The sequence below is a fragment of the Scatophagus argus genome, chromosome 24, assembly GCF_020382885.2.
Source record: "Scatophagus argus isolate fScaArg1 chromosome 24, fScaArg1.pri, whole genome shotgun sequence".
In the NCBI taxonomy this organism is placed as follows: domain Eukaryota; kingdom Metazoa; phylum Chordata; class Actinopteri; family Scatophagidae; genus Scatophagus; species Scatophagus argus.
The window spans coordinates 7,516,620-7,541,877 of record NC_058516.1 but is presented as its reverse complement, the minus strand read 5'-3'; the positions used below and the strand labels follow the sequence as shown (position 1 = coordinate 7,541,877).

The window sequence follows — 25,258 nt, the reverse complement described above, 5'->3', positions numbered from 1 at the left end:
TGGAGGTATGTTTTTAGTAACTGGTTAAAAATGTTGAAGATGCTCCTTTGAAAGACGCACTTTGTACTCATAACCAAATAAATCATTAACTTTTTGAAGCCACTTTATCTCCACCCAACAAAGCAATAATATAACATGTCCTTTGTAGTTGTATTTTAGAAGCACTGCTGTCTTTACTTGGCATTTCCTTTCTGCCTTCCCTGTCCAAAGTCCCCAGGAATGTTCTGATAAGGTACTCACCGCTGGCAACACAGTCACTCTTCTCCTCGCCTTGACACACTCCACCACCTCAGGACAACCTCTGCTTGACCTCTCCACCCAAAATGGAGAACGTGTACGAGAACCCAGACCTCACCTATGAGAACCACTCGTCAGGTATATATGAAGTGGCCATGGAGTCGCAGTACGAGGAGCTTCCAGACATGAGAGCCATGGGACGAAGGCCGTCTCCCCCTTCTCTGCCCCCACCTTGCATTCCCCAAGAGGAGAGGCGAAGCAGTTCTTCCTCTTCTTCATCGTCCTCATCATCACATAGTGAAGATACTGAAGATGAAGAGCAAAGAGACGTGGTGGACTGGGATAGGGAGGAGGAGGAGAAGATAGAGATGAAGGAGGAGGTGGAGGTCGAGAGCAGCAAAGAATTGAGTTGGGAGAGGGGCTCTCCAGAGGTGGAGGTGGACGGGGGGAACACATCACGCAGATCTTCATCTTCCTCGTCATCTTCATCGGCCTCTGAGAAAGAGGAAGCAGAGGAGGAAGCAGAGGAGGAAGCAGAGGAGAAGGCAGAGCCTGAAAACCAAGGACCTAATGTCACACTTTATGTTAAGGTAGGGAAGGATCAGGTTGCATTTATTACATTAGCTGATTTGGCCAGTAGATTTTCCTTTAACTAACTTGTAGGCCTCGTAAATATCAGCTCGCATGTCAGTTTCTTGTGAACGAGGGTGCAAAGTCCATCTCTCTCTCTCTGTCTGTGGAATGTGATTGTGGTACATCCCAAGTGGCACTGCATGTCCTATTGTTTGGATCCTCTGCACAGCTCATTGTGCTGTTCTCTCTCTCTCACACACACACACTTCTATTTATGGGTCATCATGTTTAGTCATTTCTGTGTGTGAGCACGAGTGTGTGCATGTGTGTGTTACTGTGGTTCTAAATATAAGTTAAGTTGAACTGACAAGAATGTTCTGACTCAGTGCTGGGATAGTTGGAGATAGTTCCTGTCGCTTGACCATGTGAATCTGTGTGTGTGTGTGTGTGTGTGTGTGTGTGTGTTGAGCCTACCTATCTGTCTGTCTGTGTCTGTCTAACTAAGCTAACCATTGTGTTTCCACTCACAAACTGAACCTGTTATGTAATCTGCACACTCCACACTTAAAGTCCAGTTGCACTAGAGTATCATAAACACTTAAAGGTGCAGCCGTAGATGGTAGCAATATAAACCTTAGGTCAATGCAGTAGAATTAAGCATTGCATTAGCATTGGATCCTTACTTTAATTCCTTAGCAGCTAATTTATTCATAAAGACAAATGTAGCTAGTTAAGCATCATCAAAAGTCAATAAAAAGTCACTTTTATCTCAACTACAGAATCCATCTATGTCCAACAACAACAACAACAACAACAACAAGTGATACAATCAAGTAAAACTGGAGGCCAGATGTTAGAAGTAGTTAAGGCTTGTGGCGATAATTTAACTGTTAGGGAGGTAAAATTTCAAAGACACTATTTATAAAAGGTTTTATTAGGCTTACAGACTTTTAACTGAATGCTATTAATTAACACCACACTGTGTAAGGGAGGAGCTTACACACAAGGAAGAGACGTGAGCGAGGGGAAGCGAGGAGACCCACCAAGATTCAAATCATTACCACATTACATATAAGCCTTTCAGACACAGGATGAGTGTCCACAGCATGGGACCCACGGGTGCTGATGAGTCTGAGAAGGAGACGGTGACTCTCGATGATTCAGAGACACCTGGTTGTGTTGTCAATCAAAGCTGTGAGAGGTGGGAGGGGCAGGACACCCTTGGGTGACTTGGTCTCCCCTTTCCCTCCTCACTATCCTTTCAGTGACATCCCCTTCTGACCCAAGGGGGTTATTTTTGCCCAACACTGTCACGCCCCATTGCTGAGGCCTCGGGTACAACTTGAACCTCTCTCTCTCTCTCTCTCTCTCTCTCTGTCTCTCACACACACACTCTCGTTGGCATTCGCCCTCAGCTGACACAGTGCAGTGACACAGCTGCTATGGGACCAAGCGAACTTCACCACATGGACCTGGAGTAAAATCTGCTGTAAACTGAAACGGCTCACACACACACACACACACTTGTGGAAACTAAATACACAACCAAAGCGTGTTTTTCTTGACCATGACGGATACAGCAGCCGAGGAGGACAAGGACCCTGATATTGAGCTATTTGTCAAGGTGGGGAGTCTTTGTGTGTGTGTGTGTGTGTGCTTTGGTGCACAGTTTGTGTTCATTGCGAGCTGACACTAGATCAGTTTTCCTCTCACTTCTAAATTACATTCCTGTACAAACTTCACTACCTCACCTTGCATTCTGCCTGTAAAAGTTTTTTTTGCGTACAAAGCATAAAAAATGCGGCATACACACACGTATGTTGCGGGAGGCTCCTTTAAGTGTGTCCATGCCATGTTGTTGTTGTTGTTGTTGTTTGCTGATTTTCCGTGTGTTAACCTGACACCCACGTGCAGACACAATCTCTCTCTTTCTCTCTCCCAGTGAATTATTAATGGTATTGGAACAGCAGCTTTAAATGCTCTAAGGTCATGATACACTAAGTGTTGGTATGTGTGTTTAGGTGTGCCTGTCCCTTCGTTGGCTGGCCAGCCAGTACATACTGTGGAGATGAGAAGATCTATATGAGGAGATGGAAATTATGCTAAATGTGAAGCTAAAGCCTGCAGCTCATTATCTTAGCTTAGCCAGTAGAATCTACCAAATCATCACCTACCATCAACTCTTTATCAACTAATTAGGAAGTCATATGTTATGTTTTCTTAATCCATATAAACCCAGCGTGTGAAGAACTGTGTTTCTATGGGATGTTATGTGCTGGACTATGGTGCCAATTAACTGGAATGAAAACAGCCACAAATGTTTTCTGGCTTTCAGATTTGTTTTATTGTCAGGCAACACATTGTGCATGCACATCAGCGTTTCACTTCTTGGTCCTGCTTCCTTGGTCCTGCAGGACCCACAGACTTTACATCTCTTTTTCATGCTCTGGAAAGTTTTAGAAATATGACGCCTTAAAGTCATAGCATGGGGGGCTATGGGGAAATGCATTTAGGACCACAGAGGATTGATTTCCTCTGCCATGCCACAAATTGGCACTGAGGTTGAGAATTAATTTTCTCCTATGTCTCTATATGTTTTGGCAAGAAATTAGTTTATTTCTGCTCACATTTCTTTTTTTTCTATACTGTAAACAATAACTATAAAATAATCATCTAATCAAATCAACGGTGTAAATCACACAGATTTTTAGTTTACAGACAAGTATTATGGCGGGACAGTAGGTTATATGATTTCTATAAGTGATGCACTGCTACAGTTTGCTGGAAACCAGAAGTGCACAGAGGCAGTGAGGCGGTGAATGGAGGCAGCGTGGATTATTCATGTTGGACTCGGTGTCTCATTACAGTGTCCTGTTGCAGCTTTGCATGCACATACAAACTCAAGCGCACATATACACGCACATTAATCCTACTGTATTTGATCATATACTAATTATAGATGTGTGTAGGCACACACACAGGCCCAACCCCAAACCTGCTACTGCAAACTAAATGGCACTGATTTTTCATGTGTGTGATGTGAATAATTGATTGAACGCTCATTCACTTGTTTGTTGGGAGTGTGTGCTTGTGTATGCAGTTTGGGGTCCCTGGAGGAGAAAGTCGGCATTTGAAGGCTATGGAAAGTGTGTGTCTGCATCATGAATGATCGAAACTCTTTTATGTGACAATGAGCCATGTTTTCATCTGTGTGTGTGTGTGTGTGTGTGTGTGTGTACAGGCTGGGAGTGATGGCGAGAGCATTGGAAACTGTCCTTTCTCTCAGCGCCTCTTTATGATCCTCTGGCTGAAAGGCGTAGTCTTCAATGTCACCACTGTTGACCTCAAGAGGTAATAATAATATCATATTATAATATTAGAGTAAATCACAACGAAAGAGAAGAACAAAGACAATTAATGTAGGCTTTAGCTTTACACAGTCCCAGTTGGCCATTAAAAACATACTAAAACATAGAAACACAACGTATAATCACCCATCTTTGCAGTTCCACTTGGCAATCAGCAAGTTGCCGGGTTCAAAGTCAATTTCACCCTTAGCCACATCAGCATTTTCAGTTATAAATGTTAAGTATCCACTCGTAATCATATTGCATAATTCCCTCCGCACTGGTTTAAGTAATAACTAAATTACTGACTCGCTCTGAAGGCAGAGGTCTAGCAAAATTAATGATAAGCAGACATTCAAGTATCAACATCGCTCCTGTGACAGTTGTAAGCATATCCAGTTGCTATACCTGCTATACCCTATACATCCCATAACTTACTGTTTGATTAAGCAGCTAACAGATGGCTTAAGAGCAGCTTTTAGATATGCATTTAATCTGTGCACTGCTTCCAAGTGCTGCTTTGAGACATACTTGAAGTCAATAGACAAATTCTCAGAGGGTCACATTAAAAAACACTTCACTGAAAAGAGTAATTGTTATTGGAAAATGAGGCCCAATGTAGTAAGCCTCCATGGCTGAACAGAGTAAAGAGAGGATTTGTTTGCAGGAAGCTGTGATCAGTGATATGGAAATAATATTCCATTACTGTGTATTAGGAAACCGGCTGACCTTCACAACCTGGCTCCAGGGACACACCCGCCTTTCCTCACCTTCCAAGGGGAGGTTCTCACCGACGTCAACAAAATAGAGGAGTACCTGGAGGCGATGCTTGCTCCACCAAAGTAAGCCTCTCCCACACAGAAACAGATGCAGGGTTATGAAATAGGATGAGCACCAGCCAACACCAAGTTGCCATCCTGTCGTTTAGGTATCCCAGACTTGCGGCAAGGAATCGTGAATCCAACACAGCAGGAAATGACATATTTGCCAAGTTTTCTGCTTACGTCAAAAACACAAGCCCAGATAAGCATCGTGGTAAGAACTGAGCGCAAAACCACTGAATATATGCATCCAGCAGACGGGATCCCAGCAGAAAAACTGGTTTATCAACTTTAATGACCACGTGACCTGGATGTGTGTTTTATGTGTGTGTTCAGCATTAGAGAATAGTCTGAACAAGGCCCTGGCTAAGCTGGATGAGTATCTGATGAGCCCACTTCCTGATGATGTTCAGGAGGGAGAATCCAACCGCAAATACCTGGACGGAGACGAGCTGACGCTGGCTGACTGCAACCTTCTGCCCAAACTTCATGTTTTGAAGGTAACCTGCGTTGGATTGGTTCATCACCTTTTTATGACTTCAGTTTTGACAACGTTAATGCAATAACTTGTTTTTGCCAGGTGGTTTCGAAGAAATACAGGAAGTACAAGATCCCGTCTGAGTTCAGAGGGGTGTTGCGTTACCTCAGCAACGCCTACAGCCGAGACGAATTCACCAACACGTGTCCATCTGACGTGGAAATCGAGCTTGCCTACAAGGACGTAGCAAAGAGGCTGGGAAAATGAATGCATCGCAAAGTCACTTTTGTACCCTCCTCTCTATTAAATCTATTAAATCACACTTCTGACACACAGTAAATGTGTTCTTTGCAAAGGATGAGTCATTTCTAACTGAAATGTGCAAGTCTGGCGCCTCTGTGACAAACAAATGCAAGGGCTTGAAAATTACTTTGCTTTGGTGATTTTACCGCTTATATTTCTTAAAAGAAAAACACAATGATTTTTATTTATTGAAGCAAAAAGTTTGCTTTCTTCTGTAGCTTGTGTTGTTTTATTACGTTGTAGGGTCGAATTAATAGACAAGAAAGTGTTATTGGAAAATACTGTTAAGAATGTGTTTTAGCCAAAGTGATTGTATTTTATTGGGGTTGTGTCAGCCTCGTAGACTTTATAGATGTAGTGTTCTGCTTTTCCAAGTGAGGCAATGACTGACCAGTTCAGTTTTGGCTTTATTCATCTGCCTGAACTGTGTAATGAAGATAGATTTTCTTTAGAGATTACAGATCTCTTTTGAAACTCAGTTTTCTTACTTTCACAGTCTGTCAGGGCAGCTTATACTTTCAGTCCCTGTCTGAAATGGTCACAGTCTCACAGCATTTTTTTTCAGATTAAACGCATACATTCAGTTTGACTCATCAGCTTTTAATATGAAATAAAAATCCCCAAACAAAGCAAGTTTACCCCAGCTGTCGTAATGTCATGTTACTTAGTGCAAACAGATGGTAATAAATGTCATTTTAATCATGCATGCCTTAGTGGGAATCAAAGTCTCCTCTGACTTCAACTCTTTATGTCTGTACAGTAAATTCTACATGTTTGAAAATTATATAAATGTGAATTATCGATTGTCATCAAAGGACTTTTCATGACCCACGGAGCTGTGTGACGATTATATAAACTGAATATTCCTGTAAATGATTATAGTTCATCTATTCTTTCTGATGATTAAAACCATGAACCCACTGTGTATATGTCGCTTATTTGAATAATAAACCTATTTTCTCAGACGCTGAGCTTGGGAGTTGTGTTTTTTTTTTTTTTCCACTGGAAAGTGTCTCACTGATGTATGAATGTGGAGTACCCACACAGGAGAATGTGCTATGGCCTTGTGTCTTCCAGCAAACCACGTCGTTATCACATTACCTGGTGCAAGTTTTCCTAGAAAAACAAGCTCACTGATTTGTTTGTATAATACATGCACAGTCATCTGACAAGTAAATCTATCTTTATTGCTTATTCATGCTGAGCCACATGCTTTTAGCAATGGCAAAGAAATGCATCCTGCACTTACAATAAAATGACCTCTCACAATCACTAGTTGTTCATGATCAATAGGCACAAACAAACAAAGAGAAAGGTGAGAGAAAGGTAAAGGTGAACAATGCCCCCCCGTTTGCTATCTCCTCACAGCAGGCCACCCCTCTCTGTCCTGAAGTGATTGAGTTATTGCTTTTATTTACATTACGCATAGGAGGAGAACTGCCAAAAGAGCAATCATTTCAAGACAAAAAAAGGACCTAAACTGCCTGTAGCGTCTAACAGCCAGCAGGTGGCGGCAAACACAACGCTTTTATTTTGCATGCCATACTTAGGGATCATCTTGTTTTCTGTCTCCCCTTTCTCTTAAACTATCTTGATGTGGCAAATGTTACTCTACATCACTCTGGCGCACATGTATATCCATCACACGGGGTTGGCAGTAATCAAAGATTAAAGCAAGCATTAGAGTGAGTAAGTGAGTAAAATTACACATTTATACAACTGGAACAGAAAATAGATTTCAAGACAAACTCTGTTACAACTGTTTCTGGTTTCCACTGTTCTCAAGCAAAGAAGAAAGTGAGAATTGTGCCCGATGTTATGGTATTTAATTCAACAAGTACTGCTTGAGACCTACAGTGTTGATGATAATTAATTACCGGTTCTTAAATTCAGGTTTTCTTGATTGAAAAAAATCCTTTACAACCGCCAAAGTAATTTTAGCGAAATGTGTTTAGTTTATCAAAAAGAAACATACTCAACGCAGACAATTATCTCCAGTAACTGTTATACTATTACTATTGCTATACTATACTATACTATACTATTATATTCAATTATTATTTTATGTGCCCAAGAGGATGTTAGTTAATGTGCACAAGAGGATGCACAAATGTAAAGTAAGTAGCACTTTCCTGTGTAGCTGTTCAAAGTGAAGCTAATATCGTGTGTATAAACAGCGCGACACTGGCCTGTGCGCTTATCCGCAGCGCGATAACACGCGGATGGTCCCTAAACTGCCTTTCGTTCTGAAGTGGGCAGAGCGAACACACAGGGGCGAGTGCGCTGTGGCTTGAATCTCATCTCTCCAGTCTGCTCTTCTGAACGACGTCTCCGATCGCCCTATCCTTGGATTTTAAGTCTGATCTCCACCTTAGAACATCATCGCCGGCCACCGACACAATCCACTGACAAGGTAAACCCCGCTCTGTCAGCCCTACAGCTAAGGAGCTCGCTCTGGGCTCCATTGCTGAGGAAATAGTGTTGGAAGAAGAGGCGCAGTGTTTAGCTGTGTGTGTGTGTGTGTGTGTGTGTGTGCTCGGGAGTGGGCGACTTGTCATTGCGGCTGTGTGTGCGTTTTTGTTGTGAACTGTGTGGTGATCGACAGAGGCAGCTAGCCGTCTCAAGCCTCTAAACAAAAGCTGGTGTAAGGAGAAACGGCGATACTTGAATGTTCGTTAGCCACGTTGAAGCCAGCCCGGTTGGTAACAGAGCCGAATAGCTAACGTCAGTGCTAGCTGATCTTTCTTTCACATTCAGTTAGGGAATCAGATCGTTAATCGCCGCAGCGTGCAGGGGGTCCCATTGTTATTACACCGCCGGTTTAGCTAGCTTATAAGAGAAGTGGGGGCATCGCGGGTGATAATGCAGACATTGTCGGCATACGATAGCGTGTCTGTGGCCGTGTGACATCACTGTATCAGGAACAGGTTGTTCAAGATCCACGCTCAACTCTCCCCTTGTCCTTAGTGTTTCCGAGCGGTTATTACTCCACTATAAACAGGTAAACTGTGCGTGTCGGGGACAGACGACAGTCCCTGACCGTGTTGCACTTACTCGACTGTATCTTACGACAGTTTGGGCAGAAGCGACTGCTGAAAAGGTAACGAGGCATTTTCACATTGTCAAGCACAAATTAGGGAGACGTGGGTGCTCGGGGTGTTTGTCTTTCTTCCAGAGACGGTGTTGCGTTTTGGGTGACACGGCTGTGGAAGCTAATCATGTTAATTCATGTCCTGTAGGCCCACGCTGCTTCGGAAATGCTTAGCTGGAAAAATGCATTTCATTCTGTTTTATTTTGCCAGCAATACACGAATTAACGCCTAAAAAAAAGAAACGAAATACTAGTGGAAGTGTGTTTGCTATAAGCTGTGTAATTAACTATGCCAGGGTTGCATGTCCTTCATGTTTGCCAGCAGTTTGCTGAGGACCAGCAAGATGAGTAAAACCTAAAAAGTAACAGGGACATAATGAGAGTGAGAGGCTTGCTCTGCTGCTCTGGCGTGTGTCAGGTCACTGGCTCTTTGCTGAAGCACTTAGCTCACCAGTGCAGTCCAGTCATTTTCACCATGAGTGGCTTCATGTAATCAGGTTATGACATGCTGATTTGATTAAACGAGATGCATCTTGTGTCATTATCATGCAGCCTCCAAACGTGATTGTGTGTGCTTTCGACCAGCAGCTTGTCTTCAGCTGGACTTCATGTCTTCAAAGACGCCTGTGATTAAGTTTTGCCGTATGATAATCAGTAACACGGAGTTCAGGACAAATTTCCCTAAAATATATCTTGGCGTATTCAGCGTGACCCAGCAAAAACTCCCTGTTTCTGACCCTGGACTGGAGAGCTAACGCTGAGCGGTGACCATCCTGAGTCGGCCACCCAACTGCCCCTGGCTTTATAAAGAGCTCTTTCAGCCACCTTTTTTTGCTGCTGGAGCCTGTGGGATTATAAATCCTGAGGAAAAGGAGCTTTGCCTCAGTGGCATGCTTCACTGGCAAGAAATCGTTAAAGGGTGCATGTGCGTGTGTGTTTGTGTTTGTGTGTGTCGGGGGGCTTGAGGGGGGGTCTAGCACAGGCAGTGCAGGGATTGAAGATGGAGGAATCGGGGAGAAGTGGACTGTGGTGATGGATGCCATGCAGGGAAGTGGAACACTTGGCCTTTCTGTGATTAAAGGGCTCCTGTTCTTTCAGCACCAACACTCACTCACATACACCTGTCTTCTCTTACTTGGGCTCAGACGGAGGTATAAAATCAGCTCTTTTGGAAGAAGGCTGTGCCATGTTTGAAACCCCGCACCACATTGGTACTTTGCTCTTTCCCATCACGTTACTCGTATTCGCTTCTTCACAGTCGGTCTACTGTTTGGAGCTCAGAAGTTGCAAAGAACCCATTTATTCGTGTTGCACGTCTGAGCTGTGAAAAGATGTTTGTTGGGAAGTCACAGAACCTACAGTAAATTCTCATGAAGAGCTGTTTTCATATCCAGTGAAATGGCTGAAAGTTTCAAGAGGTAATAAAAGGAAAAGTAGGGATATTCAAAGGGCCTATGGTGTAACCTCAAACTTTAATCCACATTTTCATGTCTGGTTTGTGTCTCAGATGCTTCTGGAAGATTTCGCACTTAGGTGGAATGTTGAGCCATGAATTGCTGTTAAAAACGAGCTCCATTAAAATGTCATTAGACACTTAAATTTGTGGCACTGTTTAGCTGCTTCTTTCAGTTACTCGTCAGACCTACTGGACTTACAGCAGATTGGTTATGGAAACAACCTCAGTCTATCCAAAGAGTCTGGTCATAGCAGCAGGCCAACATAAATTACTGTCACTTTAAGTAATACATCTTTAGCATTAAATCGGTTTGACAAGCATGTCATTAAGACTGCTGTGCTGATGCAGTGTGTACGTCTGTGGTAACCGTCTGACTCCCTCGTAGTTCAGAAATGACCAGCTGCTTTCACACAAGGATAAAGGGTGTGGACACTCTGCCACCCTTGACTCCTTTTAAGGGTTTTAGAGGATTTGGATTGCATTAAGAGTAAAGAGCAGAATTAGGATTAGTTTTACGTTCGGGGAAAGTGTTGTGAGTTTGCAGAGAGGGTTGATGTCATTGCTCATTGCATGCAAATGCTGCACCCTTTTCCTCATACAGTACTTCTCTTAGCTGAAAATACTTTGCTGTTATGTGCTTTATTTCATTTTGGTTCATAGATTCATGATGCTTATGTGTGTGTGTCCATCTTTCTTTAGCAGTAGTTTTATTATATTCTAAATATTGTTCTTCTACAGCTTGTGATGTGCCAACTCGTGTTATCGTGACAGCAGAGCTTACGTGGTGGTGACAGGAAAAAAGAAAGCACAACGCGTACCCTCAGCACCACTTCTGCGATTTCTACCCACACTTGTCAAGGGGGCTTGTTTTCAACGTACAGGTTGTCTTCATTCTCGCTTCTCTCATTTCGTGGCATCCTGGGCCAGGTTCAACCTGTCAGTGCTTGCCTGAGGAAAGTTATGCCTTTGCTTTTTTTTTTTTTTTTTTTGTTGTTTGCTTTGCAGATGACTTGGTAATTTTTTTTTTAACCAGCTTGTCAGTTAAAAAGTCTTAACAGCAAGTCTTACAAAATTGTGTCTAAGATTATATTTACAGTATACAAAAGAGCTTGAGCTTATGGGTTTAGTTTATGTGCTTGTCAAATGAAAGAGCAGTTCCTGTAAAGCGAGTGTGGTTCACACAGTGGTGTTGGTCATCACCAGTGTTCCTCAGAAATGATAACTTCCTGTCTTCTAAACTCGACCCACAGCAAACTGTTCTCCCAGTGGCTTCCCTTGCAAATCAAGTAGATCAGCTAGCTCGCTACAAACAAGGAATGCATGTCCAGCAAGCAGCAAGACGGCTGCAGACATAAGGTGAATCAAAAATCCGACAATGAAGAAGATTTTTCTCGGCCACCTCCCACCTCCGGCTTCCTTTTCCGGGACGATGTTGTGAAACTCAGCATGTTTTGTTTCTCCCAGCTCCAAAAGTGCTGAGGTGATTCCTTTTGCGAGGACAGACAAGAGTTCACTCACCAGTGTGGGTGAAACACCAGCTCTGGCGGGTGGAGCTGGACTTCTTGTCGTGGAGGTCGAGGTTGTCAGGTGCTGGGTGGAGTTAGGGGTCCAGGGGGGTGGAGTCACCAAGCGCAAATCAAGTCGTGATGCACTTGGTGTACTGTAGGCTTTCCCACAGAAAATAATAATATAAAAATGGCTTGAACACTTCAAATCAGCAAATCTGTGATGAGGAGGATGATGCAACTAATTGAATGTTGAGCACAAAGTTGACTGTATTCTCAGTGACACCCTTTACTTGACCTGTCCTCTCAATCAGCAGACATCTTCTGTCAGCTGGCCCAATAGTGTGTGTTTACCTTGGGCCTGCAACCCTTTTCCATGTTTAGCGCATGTAAATGTTTGCTTGTTTTTCACAGTAATGGTTTTACTTCCTGTTATGGTGTGTCACTTGGTTGCTTTGGTGTATCACCTGCATTCTTGCTATTATCAGACTTCCTGTTAGACTGACCAACCAAAACTAGTTCTGTTTTTTAGTCTTGTCACCTCACTGAAAGCAGTTGTTTTATCTCTCATTACAAATCCATGTAATATGTTAACATTTATATAATATAACCTTGAAGGTAGCGCTGTTGAAGAACTGTATGAACCTGTCAGAACTCACTGACCTGATGCCTGTCACATTTTAGATAAAGTTCCTGAACCTGAAGCTGCAGGGAAAGCCTTGTGTTAACTCTTGATATCTGGTTACATGCTGGATTCACACCAGTAAGGTGATGAAGCTGCAGCAGCGGGGCCTGTTTCTCTGCAGGGCCTAATGAATAATTAAGAGGCGGGGCTAATGTGAAGAAGTCCATTAAGATGCAGAGTCACACTGGTCTCCATGGTAGCAGAGTCACACTATCAGGATCACGTCTCCTTTGGCCGGGCAACAGGCGAACTGGCCGAGTCTCAGTCCCGGAGAGGGTGTGCGTTGATTGGAAAGAGGAATTTCACTTTCCTGGATAGGTTTTTGAAAGGATGCTTGAGAGCAATCCAAAGGCTGGAGCCTGTCTAAACGTATGTGCCAAATGGACGGCTGTCGCAGCGTCGGGAAGGCAAAAAAGGTAAACCGGTAAAGTGCAGCCTGAACAGCCGTCAGTCAGACTTTTGTTTCGCCACCCGGGTCTGTGTAGCACTGATGATGCAGGGTGGTGATTGTGGTTACTGCACATGTCAGCCCCTGTGGCTTCATGCCCACAGCTGATGGTTCATTTGTAAAAAGCCAGGGTGAACAGAACTAGGGCAGCAATGTCTCACTTTCTCAGTTTGATTCATTTTCATTCGCTCGACTACTTGTTGCAGCTCTGTGTGATCTGTAGTATGAATCTTGGACTGAGTACAGTCGGGCTGCTGGCTGTCAACACCAGCGGGCTCTGAAGTTACCTGAGTGTGAGACGTCAAACTCGATGGAAGCCTATTTGAATTGAAGAGAAAAATGGATACTTTTTCTGAGCCGATCCATAATTGATGGCCAAGGCTACATCTCGAGCACATTTCACCACTTTCTATGGTTATGCAATGAGCTCTTAGTGTATGTTATTTCAGTTCAGTAGAATCCTCTCTTTTTTAGATCTGGAGTAATGCACTGGAATTAATCTGGTCGTCTCTCAGTCCGCTTCACCTTTATAGAATATCCCCTAAACTACACTTTTAAGGAAGTTATTTTCAGCTCCAGTCACAGATGCAAAGGAAATGGACAGAGTCTTTACCTCGCTTAGCCATCTGGCCTGGACTTAATAATACAGCATATGACAGAACAAGGACAAAGGCCGTGTGATTAGGACTCTGCTGGAGGAATATTAAAGCCTGAGATGATTAGTTTGACAGTGATGCAATATCATTGTTCACTCTAAATCCCCTCCGATTTTACCATAAACCAGTTTCATTTGCATGCACGGGGAAAATAAACCCAAGTGCTCATGATATCTGCAACATAGATGAGTATCACTCAGTGTAAGCATTCAGATTGGCTATTGATCATCTAGAGCAACAGGAACAGATATTTCTAGAATCTGGAAAAATAAGCTTCTGCTTTGTGGTAAATTCCTACGCACTGAATTAGAAATAGACTCGTCTGTTCACATTGCAAGCCTTCCAGCTCGATTTAGATTTATTGCTCAGATTTGATTTTTTTTGTTTGTTTGACTGTTTACATTATTTATTTCTTTTTGCTAGCATCACTTTGCACTGCAGCATTAACACGTCTTACAGTGTGGAACACATGGAGGCCATTGGAGTTCACTTATAAGCTGATGTGTGTTATAAGTCAGCGGGTTTGTGAGCAGATGATAATGAAGACGACGTGTATTTAACATGCAAATCACTTGTCACACCTCAACAGATGCTCTCCGTACAAGCTGATGTGTGACCATAGTGAAAAGCAATCATCTATAATGTTGATGATATATGTGTGTTTTGTTCTGATGTTGGTATTTAATTTAGGTTGATTTCTTTTTTACCTTAGCACTTCACCCAGATTTCCACTCTGATCAGGTGAAAACTTTCTGCAAGGCTTTAATATAAAAGTAGGTAATCAGTGCAACAATTAAACCACAAAAGTCATTAGGAGCACAGTGTGAAAACAGGACCCAAGAAACCTATAAAACCAAATCGGTAATTTGGAATTTTGGAAACTAGGCTGTCACTTAAAATCATTTCCCTCATTTTCCTCTCAGATTTTCTTTTTCCATTGATCACAGTGCCCGTAGCAATCATAAAAACGGTTTTCTGTCATTTCCTGGTAGGACAGGCCCTCCTCTTTTTATGTCTGTCTGGGGGTATCAGTATTACAAGGTGGTCGATACTAAACTGAACAACAAATGCAGTAATAGAGCTGAAATTTCAGCTGCGTTGTCCCTAACAGGAAGAATCCTTTGTTGCAGATTTGTGAGGACAGTAATTTCTCTCAGGCCTCAGCGATACAATTGTTTCTGTCTTCAGCGCCTCTTGAACCTGCAGGGGGATTTGTGCGCTCCTGCTTCTTCCAGCAATGAAAAAACGATTCAGTAGGCTGTTATGTTATCGTCTCAAGTTGCGAAGGATCGTATATTCTGCATCCTCAGCCGGCTGTCAACACGCAGAGTTTCACTGGGCTGTTGGTGCTGAGGGCCAGAGGGCTCCCTGCCAGACAAATTAGGATCCAGAAGGTAACTGAGAGGAGATATATGCACTGCAAGGGGGGGCTGAATGGCTGATTGCCCCTTTCTCTGCACATTATAGGACAAGTCCTGTAATTGGAAAGTTTCCCAACAAAGGAGTGATGTTGCATGATGGGTTCCAGTTTTAAATAAGATGAATGAACACAGGAAACCAGGCCAGACAAGACACGTGTGTGTGTTCAGAAACTGTTGAGTCAGTGTACTGTGTAGGTTTTGCCTGGTGCTTCTTACAGCCCTGTACCACAGGACAGCCTGAGCGGCGTTCCTCTCTGATAAACAGCCCCGGATCCTCCCATCCTCGGCCGTGCCCGGCCCAGTGAGCGCTGCCAGCCTTTTCCTGCTCTCCTCTGAGAAAGAGAGTCCCAAGCAGTGAGAGACATGCGATGTTATCAGCGCTGCAGATTGCACAGTGCTACTGCCAAGGGCTTGTCTCATGGATTCACAGTGCAGTGCCGACGGGCCCCCCCGCTTCCACACACACACACACACACACTGAAAGGCTTGTTTTGCACACATCATAAAGCAAATCAGAGTGTGTTAACTGTAAAGGAAAAGCTGCCAGAATTCAGACACTACAGTATTTATCTGTGCTGTGTTAAAATGCATCTAAAGATATGTGAACCCCACAGGAAACAAGCATGTGCCTTTTGTCTTAAATGACTGAACAATTATGGTGTGTCATAACCTGCTGTGAGATTCCAGCCCTGTTGGAAGCTGCTTGCAGCTGTCTCTGACCTATTTATGAAGCTGATGGATGTAAGGTGAAAAGACTCCATTGTGCGGCTGCCTTTTGTGTTTCTTGGGAAAGTGCAGATGATTTTCTGACATGTCCATCTTTGCTGCGCCTCAATCCAAACACAGGCCGCTGAGATCAGTAAATGCACTGATAAAAATGAAAGAATTTTTGTGAATCTCAGTGTATTACTGAGTTTCTCCCAGTGTTGAATCCACTCAGGCGACTGTGGTCCTGACCTGGTTAGAGCCGCTTTGAAAGAGCATAAGAGAGATGCAGTTCAAAGCAAGGCTGCAGAAATCCCCTCCCCACACTTAGCCTCATTTACAGCTACAGCAGTTGAATGCAAATGAGAGAACATCCTCCTCCTTTGACTTGATTGTATGCTGGCAAGTTTTTCCACATGCATTTTTTGGAGCCATGCATAGATCGCTTGAGGCTGTCAGCTGAGACTTGTTGAACTATTTAATGGCCCCAGAAGTGCCACGGGGCACGTATTTTTCATTTTGTGCGCAAGTTCAAATGGTTTTGGCCAATTGTGCTGTCGTTGATGCGGTTGTGTTCTGTTGGCAAACTGGCAGTAATATTTAGCCTGGTGGGCTTTATTCTCACAGATCTACGGAGCTGCTCACACAGTCAAATCTGATTTTTGTTTAATAGGAATGTCATTCTGGCAATATTATATATTTATAGGTATTTATTTCTATTCTCTGATTAAATATTCTAATAAATAGTTAGTTTTGCAGTTAACTTAGAGCGTTTATGATCAACAACCAAATTGCTTTCACCGATAGAAGGGAAGACCTTTGTTTTCTTTGTTGTCTGTTGTCACAAATGTCTCCACAACAAGCTGTTCATAGTTAAGAGCATCCTGAAAGGGTTTAAGATGGTGTTGAGATGCTAAACGCAACAGTGAGGCACCACTGCTGAACAAAGTGTTAAGGGCAGATCATGAAGAGGAGCTTGTGGTTTGTGAAACTAAAATAGAAGCGAAACTCCCCTGCAGTTGACACTTTTCCAGAGTCTCGCAGCCAGATAAAAACCCGATGACATCTGAGGCAGTTTAAACTTAAACCCGATTCATGCACCATCCACGTGGCTGGAAGAGTTTGGATGTGTCTATGTGACGTACATTTTGTCACCTGTGCTGTACGTTTCAGGTGTATGACTGTACACAGTACAAGCGCTCACCTCACACATATAGATCTCTCAGTGAATTACCTGATTAGGAATCAGGAAAACGATTCTGCCTCTGGCTGCACCTGTTCCATGGCTGTTTTGTTCAAGTCGAAACAGGGAAAACAGCCACTAATTTCGGTCTGGCCTCAGCTGCCTTTATGACTGGGTAAAGACGCTGTCTGCTTAGTAATACAGACAAAGTTGGAGCTGGAGTGAAGTGACGAAAATGGGCTCTCTGTGACCTTTTGCCCGCAACAGATTCCTTTAGTGGGAGTAAATGAGTAAAACTTTGACCTTCTGTCATGTGCTCTCTCGTTCTGTGTCATACACACCCTCCCACACACATGCAGAGTCCAACGGGGGTGTCTTCCTCTAAATACCTTTGTTAAACCTTTGGCTAAAAGGCAAAATGTAAGACAGGTGTTTAAAATTCTGCTTACGTTCCCTCTTGTCAGTGAGGAAGATAAATCATAGGCTATCCAAATGTTTATATTTTGAGGGAACTATAAATCCTCTTGCATAAATTCCATAGAGCCCCATCAATCATGAAGATCACACTGTCTGGCTGAGACAAGCCTGTTCTGTGTAGCAGCTCTTTCAAAAGTCAGACAAGCATTAAGCTCTAAATTACTTGTTTTTAGCCAGGAGTTGCAAGTATTGGTAAGACTTTCTGTGAAAACCGCGTCTGTGGTTATTACAGCGTATTCATAAGTGCATTATAATTAGACTCATGAACACATATAATACTTAGGCTGTTGTAGCCTGTTTAACATGTTTAACATCAAATCAAAGTTCATGTATCACTGACTTAATAAGGTGAGTTTTCTCTGCACGCTCAGCCGGGCAGACTGTATTGTATGCTGTTAAAACACTTAGGTGTGTCACCCTCCTGCATACCATAGCAGCTTTCACGCACAACCTCCTCCAGTTCAGGTACAGTGTGCCTCTGCTGTGCTGTGCGATCTGCTGCAGACGCATGAGCAGACTGGAGGTCTGTGCTACACGAACACCTCCACCCATCCGAGGCTGGGTAATGACACACTTTGTCACCTCTGCTGTCTGGTCTGTGAAGTTGTTTCTCACCATTTATTTCGAAATTCATGCGTCCTGCATTAGCGTGTACAACGATACAGGGACTTGGTGCTCGGTATTATTATTGATATTATTGTAAATGTAATATTTTTTGTGCTGTTGAGAAAAGAAGTCATATGCCGATTGAGCTCTCAGAACTTGTAAGAATTTGCACTGTTTTCACCTTTACTTATGACCAGCACTGCTGAGTCACTGTCTAATTATCAGTGTTTTTATTGTAATCATGTACACATGGGATTGGGTTGGGAGAAGGAACTCCCTCATTATCTCTGTTAAGGACAACAACCAACTCATCACTCGTCTGTCTCCCCTCTCTCTCTCTCTCTCTCTCTCTCTCTCTCTCCATCTTGTCTGCAGCAGGGTGCAACAGGTCGGACTCGGTCCACTGAGATGTTACTGAGGGACGACGATGGGTCAGAGAAGGAAATCACATCGGTGAGGCAGACGGGCCGCACACCACGTCCCCATAAAGCACCGCAGCTACACTGAGTGACACGGCCATGCCCCGCCTGCCGTCCTGAGCCTCCTCCTTGACCACTGCGCCTTCCCTCAGTCAAATCAGATTCACAGAAGTCCAAACGATCCCCTGTCAGGTCAGCATGGCTACACCCTTTCTGTGGAAACTGTCGTCCCAGAAACTGGGCTTCTTCCTGGTCAGCTTTGGCTTCATCTGGGGCATGATGCTGCTGCATTTCACCATCCAGCAGCGAGCCAGCCATGAGAACAGCGCCGTGCTTCGGCAGCAGATCCTGGACCTCAGCAAGCGTTACATCAAGGCCCTGGCTGAGGAGAACCAAAGTGTTATGGATGGGCCCTACGTGGGTACCATGACGGCTTACGGTGAGTGGCCAGCACTCTAGCTGCAGTGCAAAGTGTCAGCTGGGAGAAATGTGAGGCAGAGATACTGCGTGAGGTGAAAGGGACAAATGTATGCTGGTGTTAGTTAGTTGGAGCAGTTGGAGCTGCAGCCGTGGCTGTGACACACAGCTCACAGAGACAGTTAAGGTACTTTAAAACCCTGAGCACCCATTACCTCTCGTACTCCTCCTCACAGTCACAACTCGCTCTGTGTCACTAACCCTTTTGGAGGATGTCAGTATTTTTTCTCTCTTTTGCAACATGTTTTCATAGGATCACTAAAGAACGACAGAAGAGTTATGGTGAGGGCTGGTCTTTGCTTCCTTCTCTTTTGGTTTACATGTTCTTTAAGTTGGATGAAATGGTTCCACTTGCCTACTTCTTGAACAGGAAACACATGGCCTGCATTCAAGGAAACTGGTCTGGGAGACTTAACGCTGCTACAGCTGCATCGGACCGCAAAACTGTAATAGCACAGGTCCAGAAGACCCATCAATAAGTTATTCATGCTGTTAATAGACCTGTATGGCTCGATGGGAGGCTTCATTAGGAACCTGAGATTGGAATTGATTGTTCGGTAATGCCCAGAGAAACAACAGGATACAGTAAAGCTCCAGGAGATTAAATCAGCTCCTAGAGAACACAATGAAGATGCTGAAGTAGGCAAAGGAAACAAGTGCAGCACTCGTGTCGTGTTTGAAGCTACAGAAGGGCTTTGTTCTGTTGGAGAATTGAACTGCTCACGTTTATTTAAAGCTATGCAAACATGCGGCAAATGCGACATGCCATCGTACCCAACATCTGTGCACATTTCTTCGAGAATCAAGAAGATATATAATTCAAAATGACCTTGTCTTAATAACTCAAGAGGAAGAATAGAAGTTTGTACAGATGTACTCTTGTGCTCCAAGAAGAGAAACTCTGCCTATGTACTACATTTACATAGAATTATCCTCACATTAATCATGCAGTCCGTGCGCAGTTTATATATTTTCCTGTAACAACATCCATAGTTTCCAGGAATGTGTCCTATCTGGTTTGTTTTGTTCTCGTATATGATGGATTGATTTTCATTGTTCTGGCGGAGCCGCGACGCAGTCTGCTGACCGCCGTCCAATATCCCATCAAAATCCATTTCATGTGCTTGATTAGATCGGAAGGCAGCAGGATACTTTGTGCTTCCTGTGTTCACTCCCTTGGTCGATGATTTGCCCTGATACGATCTGTAATGAGTTTGATGGGAGACAGGGTTTCCTCCTTTGCTACCCATAAATGACCCATAACTCTTAATGCATCTAAATTTAATATCGTGCCTCCTGAAAAAGGCCATTTGGAGGCCAGATGGGCCATTGCTTCATTAGTTAGGGCTGATTGTAAGAAACACACCTGTTGAAATGCAGGAAATAAATATATCAGCCTGCCTGTTTGCACACAAACCAGGATTATAGTTTTTGGTTACTGCTTAAAAAAGAGCATCTGAAGCTAATTTCTTTCAGTACCTTCCTTATTTTTCTGTTAAACCTCATTCTCACACACGCTCACCTTATATCCTGCACCCTGTTGATGAATATCTTAACGCTCTCTGATTTCCTGCTCCCTCTTTCATTTCAAGATTACACATCTTGCTAAATCAAAACTGGGACGGCTATAAATTAGTCTTTAAGGCACGTAAACAGATTAATTTTGGCATTAGTCTGTGTTTTGTTCTGAGGACGCTGATCATGATCATACTGGACAGGAAGGGCCAGCAAGTCTCTACACTTTGAGGGGCTGGAGGATCACTGATCAGTTTTTGATTTTCTGATCTATGTCAGTTGAATAGTTTCCAGAGTCGTAAGTCGACCCAGCCGTGCTGTGTTTGCACTGAAAACACCTGTCTTCCTGAAGCCCGTCTCAAGGTGCTGTCACGCCATCCTCTTCCTCCACAATCAATCAGACGTGACGAGTCTGTGATCTATCCCGTTCCACCCCCCTGAAACTGAGCCATGCAGCCGGGCGTAACCAGCCACCTGACACCGCCTCTTGTTGCCACACAGATTGACCGTCTTTTGTGGATTTTTTTTTTAATGGCGTGGCACACGTAGCACGCTTACACTCGCAGCCTGGGCCTGCTCCGTAGGGTCCATGACAGAATTTAGAAGAATCCAGCTGCCCACGGCGACGTCTGAGTGTGGTGTAAGCTTATGTTGCTGGGCTAATCCTCTCTGTCCTCTGTAGGGCGGAAGGACGTTGTGTGCTCTTGCTGCGTCTTGTCTGCTCTTTGTTATATTACGTTGGCAAGATATGGAGACCAATGCTTGGAAGCATTGCAGATGACACACTGAACAATAGGGATCACTGATGAATGCCTTGGGCTTATGTTCCCCTGTAATCACTTCTTTTTAATGCTCATGGACTTAATGAAAAATCTCAGGTCACTGGGCTTCCAGATTATGATCTTATATGACATTATTATTAAAAGCAAAGTTAAGTTCACTGTGCTTACGGCTCTGGGATTTGTTTTGCAACTACATCACCACGGTAAGAAGTATTGAGACAGGCAGATATGTGTCCCTAGGTGTGATATTACTCATGTGGTTACCTGGCAGCACTATTAGTGTACAGGAGGACAAGTGGAAGCACTATTCACAGCACCATGGACGTTTCTCTAACACACTGCCTAATGAAGGTCTCGGCCTCACATTTGATCATTTAAAACTTGAAGTGCTAACAACTTCACTACAAAAAAGTGCTGCATTCAAAACCTTACTGAAGTGAAGGAGAAAAATGAGCACCTTAGCTTAAATCCTCATAGGTGCAGGTTTATGCAAAATGCATGTAAACACTTCCAGTCATTTGGAATGTGTTTGGCTTGATCTGGCTTTTAAATTGGAATAAAACCTAAGCTGTGACTGAAGATGTATAACAGGTCCGTGAGAACACAAGTACAGACTGTACTGTGAAAAGCCAGGCCTGTTAGACAGCGTCTAGGAGAACCGTTACGCCTTAATGTTGTCTTACAAGATTGGTAGATTTGTAGCCTTTAAAAAGAGGCGCCACATCAAAATATGAGAAGTTTCCTATAGTGAAGCATGTAATATTAAACAAGCCTGGTGCAGCTCTCCCCATCTGAAGTCAGCGGGCACGGGCCTATGTGCCAGAGGTGAACAGAGGGGGGGCATTAACTCTGGGCTCACCCTTTTTTTCTAATTATGTTCAGCCCAGTAGCTTGGCAAGGGCCGCTGCTCCAAAGCTTTCCGTTTGGTTTCTTCCCAGTCTCGCCGCGTTGTCCCTCGTGCATCTGCTCCTCGCAGCACACAGCTCGGCCCAAATCAGACAAATGCTCTGGCGTTTCTCTTCACACGAATCAGGCTGGTGTGCTCTGCCAGGCCTCGTTGTGCCCTTGCCAATCTCTCTGACGTGATGAAAGCTGGCGTGTCAAATGCATCGCGGCGAGGGAAAATGTGGCGCTTGTATGCGACAGACAAGCTGCAATTATCATCTGAGGAAAGCAAAGCGTGATGCACTCTGGAGCTGTTCTGTACACATAAAAGCCACTGCATTGATGAAATAATATACTCTTCAGTTTTATGATTACGACAGAGCTCTTTGTGGTAGACAAATAGCGTTTTGCTGATAATAAAACATTTGTTGCTATCCTGTATGGACCAGTTACAGCAGCTTGAAAGTTCACATTTCTCTGGAAATGTCACTGCAATCGCTGCAGGCTACACTATCAGACAAATACCACAATAAATAAGGCCAAAAAATACCATGCTTTAACATTTTGAATGTACACCCCATCTGGCTCATTACTGGTCACCCTCTTGCTCATTCTACCATTAGCTGTGTCCTGTGCAGATAGATAGTCATGGGAAGAAAAAAAAAAGATGCCCACGGAAATGCAAGGACCCAAATTAAACAGTAAGGTCACTCGCAAAGACGCCCGGGATACGGTTTTACATTTAAATGAGCCTCAAGCTGAAAGCATAAAATCCAGCCATTTGTTGCAGCGGGAGATAACGAGTCCCCGGATGTACGTTTTCAGACACACTGTAGCAAAGCCTGAGCAAGACTCGTGCATGCATTCACTGTAATGATAAGGCCGCTGATAATGAAAGAACTGGGAGCTTTGTTTCTCAGTGAGAATGAATTGCTCAGTTAATCAGATGCACATAAAACTCTATTAAATCCAAGTCTCATATGCTCTCTTCTGAAGTATTACATGTACAGTCAGTGATGCTGAAGACTGAAAACTACTGGTGTTCATAGCACACATTTATCATACACTAGACACAGAACTAACAAAGTGATGATAAGTTATTTGTGATCATGGGTGTGTATTTCTTCCTCTCAGACAGTTTAATTCATATATAGATGGAGCTGGAAGTGGCAGTTATCTGCTAAAGCTGTCAGTGCACACATCACCTTCTTAAATATAGTATATGAGTGTTTTGAAGTCGAATAAAATTCAAGAGTGCACATCACACAAAAGTGCCACATCTGTTGTCATACATTGGAGAATTAAAAAGATTCCCATTTTTATCTGTAGACTTGAAGAAGACCCTCGCCGTGCTGCTGGATAACATCATGCTGAGGCTGGGCAAGCTAGAAGCCAAGGTGGAAAACATCTACAACGGCACCGGGGGCAACCTGACCAATGGCACCAGCACTGCCACACCCAGCGCCGCAAACTCTGAAAAGGTTAACGTGGCAGGTGCGTATTGCGTGCTTTTTTTTGTCACAGTTGTTGAGTAGTAGGAGTAATTGTGTAGCGGTTGTGGTAAGTAAAGATTTGTGCACATCTACCATGAAGGTAGAAATCTCATCCCAAAGGTTTGGAGCTCAGGAAGCGAGAAGTCACAAATGCAGAGGGAGTTGTAACGCCATTATTCCTGTTAACTGTGACTCATGTATGGGTCAAGTCTAGAGCTTCTTCTTCCAGAGAAACCCTGTTATTCGAGGTATGAAAGTGCACAGTAAGCGTATAAAAGCTGAGACCAATCAAAGAGGTGATGATAAGCTGATAGTGGCTGTTTTCAGCGGCTCTTGTTTCATTTTTAAAATTCTTTGCGTGACAGACATTCCTGAAGCATGCAACCAGCTAAACTCTGCCAGTAAAGAACAGAGCACACCAGGCACTTTATAGCACCAGACCGCATCCTTGGACATAATTCAAATAAGGCCTCCGTTCACGCTGTATGACCCTTTTATTAGTTTTCATTGATTTCCCTGCCAGCTTTCAGATGATGAATTCAGCTCAGTTGAGAGAGCGAGGTGTTGGTTTTTCTGGGACCTTGGGACTCGTTCTCAGTTGTTTGCGCAGCATTAAACAGTAGGAATGTGGCGTCTGTGCTCTGAAGCAATATATGTCGACTTGGATTAGGCTGATTACTTTGTACAGAGTCACATTTGAATAGATCTAATCCTCATGTCAGCTGCTGCGCTGAAATTTTTTATCAAATGCTGACACTGCCTTTGTAACTTGTTGTCTTTAAAGGCCCTGAGTTGAACAGCAGTAAGTTAGCATAATGAAGGGACATGAGTGTCACATGTAGCTGATTATCATCAGGTCAACTGATGTCACGGACAGTGCTCTGTCATTGTGGCGTGATATGAAAATCTAACTTCTTTGTTTCCTTTTCTTTCGTCAAACCAATCATGCCACATCCTTTTGCGTTATCTGTTAACACATAGGACAGTGTGTGTCTTTTTCACTTGGGTTATATCTGGGTAATGCAGTAACTGTAGTTTAGTTTGAGTTGCTTGGTCTCTTATTCTAAATCCCAAATAGTTGAATCATAATGAAGTGTTCCTAGTTACTTTAAAACCATAATGTTTCCTGTACAAACAAGTTATGACTGTCAGGAGAGCAGTTGATTAAATGAGTTGGCACCAATTCTGATAATCCAGTAATCATTTTTCAAAGCAAAAATAACACAGATTTACTTATCCAAGCTTCTTAAATGTGAGTTGTTGCTGGTTCTCTCAACCTTCTAAATAGAGTGAACTGAATATCGATGGGTTTTGATGTATTTGTCTGCCAAAACTAGACATTTAAAGATGTCACCAACCATAGACAAAAAAATAGTCAGTTAAATACGCTGCTTCATGTCTTTAATTGGTAAATGACAGGGATTTAGCAGCAGAGTCCCCTCAGGCAGTCTGTGCAAGTCTTCCCACTGTACACACTGCCTGAAGAGACAGTGTGTACAAGAGCTGCTTCACTGTCTGGTCTCAATCCCGCCATTGTGAGCACTAGAGACAAGACACTAATCTTACATACGATCGTCAGGGCACTCTTTGCTTGAGCTCCTGTGTTGTGCAGCGATGGCACCTGTGGCACATGTCAATAGAAGTGCAGAGCTCTGTTCTCTTAAAACGTCCCACAGTACCCCTGAGAGACAACAT

The 25,258-nt window shown here is 43.5% G+C and overlaps 2 protein-coding genes across 4 annotated transcripts in view; both read left to right on the top strand.

Moving 5' to 3' along the window:
• The first annotated feature begins 155 nt into the window (after positions 1-155).
• On the top strand, positions 156-6,724 carry clic5a (chloride intracellular channel 5a). Of its 2 annotated transcripts, none has more exons than XM_046382107.1 (6): positions 156-827; positions 4,052-4,161; positions 4,874-4,999; positions 5,086-5,192; positions 5,315-5,478; positions 5,559-6,724. In XM_046382107.1, exons 1-6 carry the CDS (start codon positions 324-326, stop codon positions 5,721-5,723), a joined length of 1,176 nt encoding a protein of 391 aa, XP_046238063.1. In that variant the 5' UTR covers positions 156-323; the 3' UTR covers positions 5,724-6,724. The 2 variants fall into 2 exon arrangements, with proteins under 2 accessions (XP_046238063.1, XP_046238064.1); XM_046382108.1 differs by lacking the exon at positions 156-827 and adding an exon at positions 1,718-2,434.
• Positions 6,725-8,002: 1,278 nt separating this feature from the next.
• Positions 8,003-25,258, top strand: part of mgat5 (alpha-1,6-mannosylglycoprotein 6-beta-N-acetylglucosaminyltransferase) — a 70,060-nt gene continuing 52,804 nt past the window's right edge. The window contains exons 1-3 of one of the 2 annotated variants that reach the window (XM_046381702.1): positions 8,003-8,172; positions 18,371-18,850; positions 23,400-23,564. In XM_046381702.1, the coding sequence (XP_046237658.1) occupies positions 18,610-18,850; positions 23,400-23,564 (406 nt within the window). In that variant the 5' untranslated portion in view covers positions 8,003-8,172; positions 18,371-18,609. Of the gene's footprint in view, positions 8,173-18,367; positions 18,851-23,399; positions 23,565-25,258 lie in introns of both variants that reach the window. The other variant, XM_046381701.1, reaches the window with a different exon arrangement.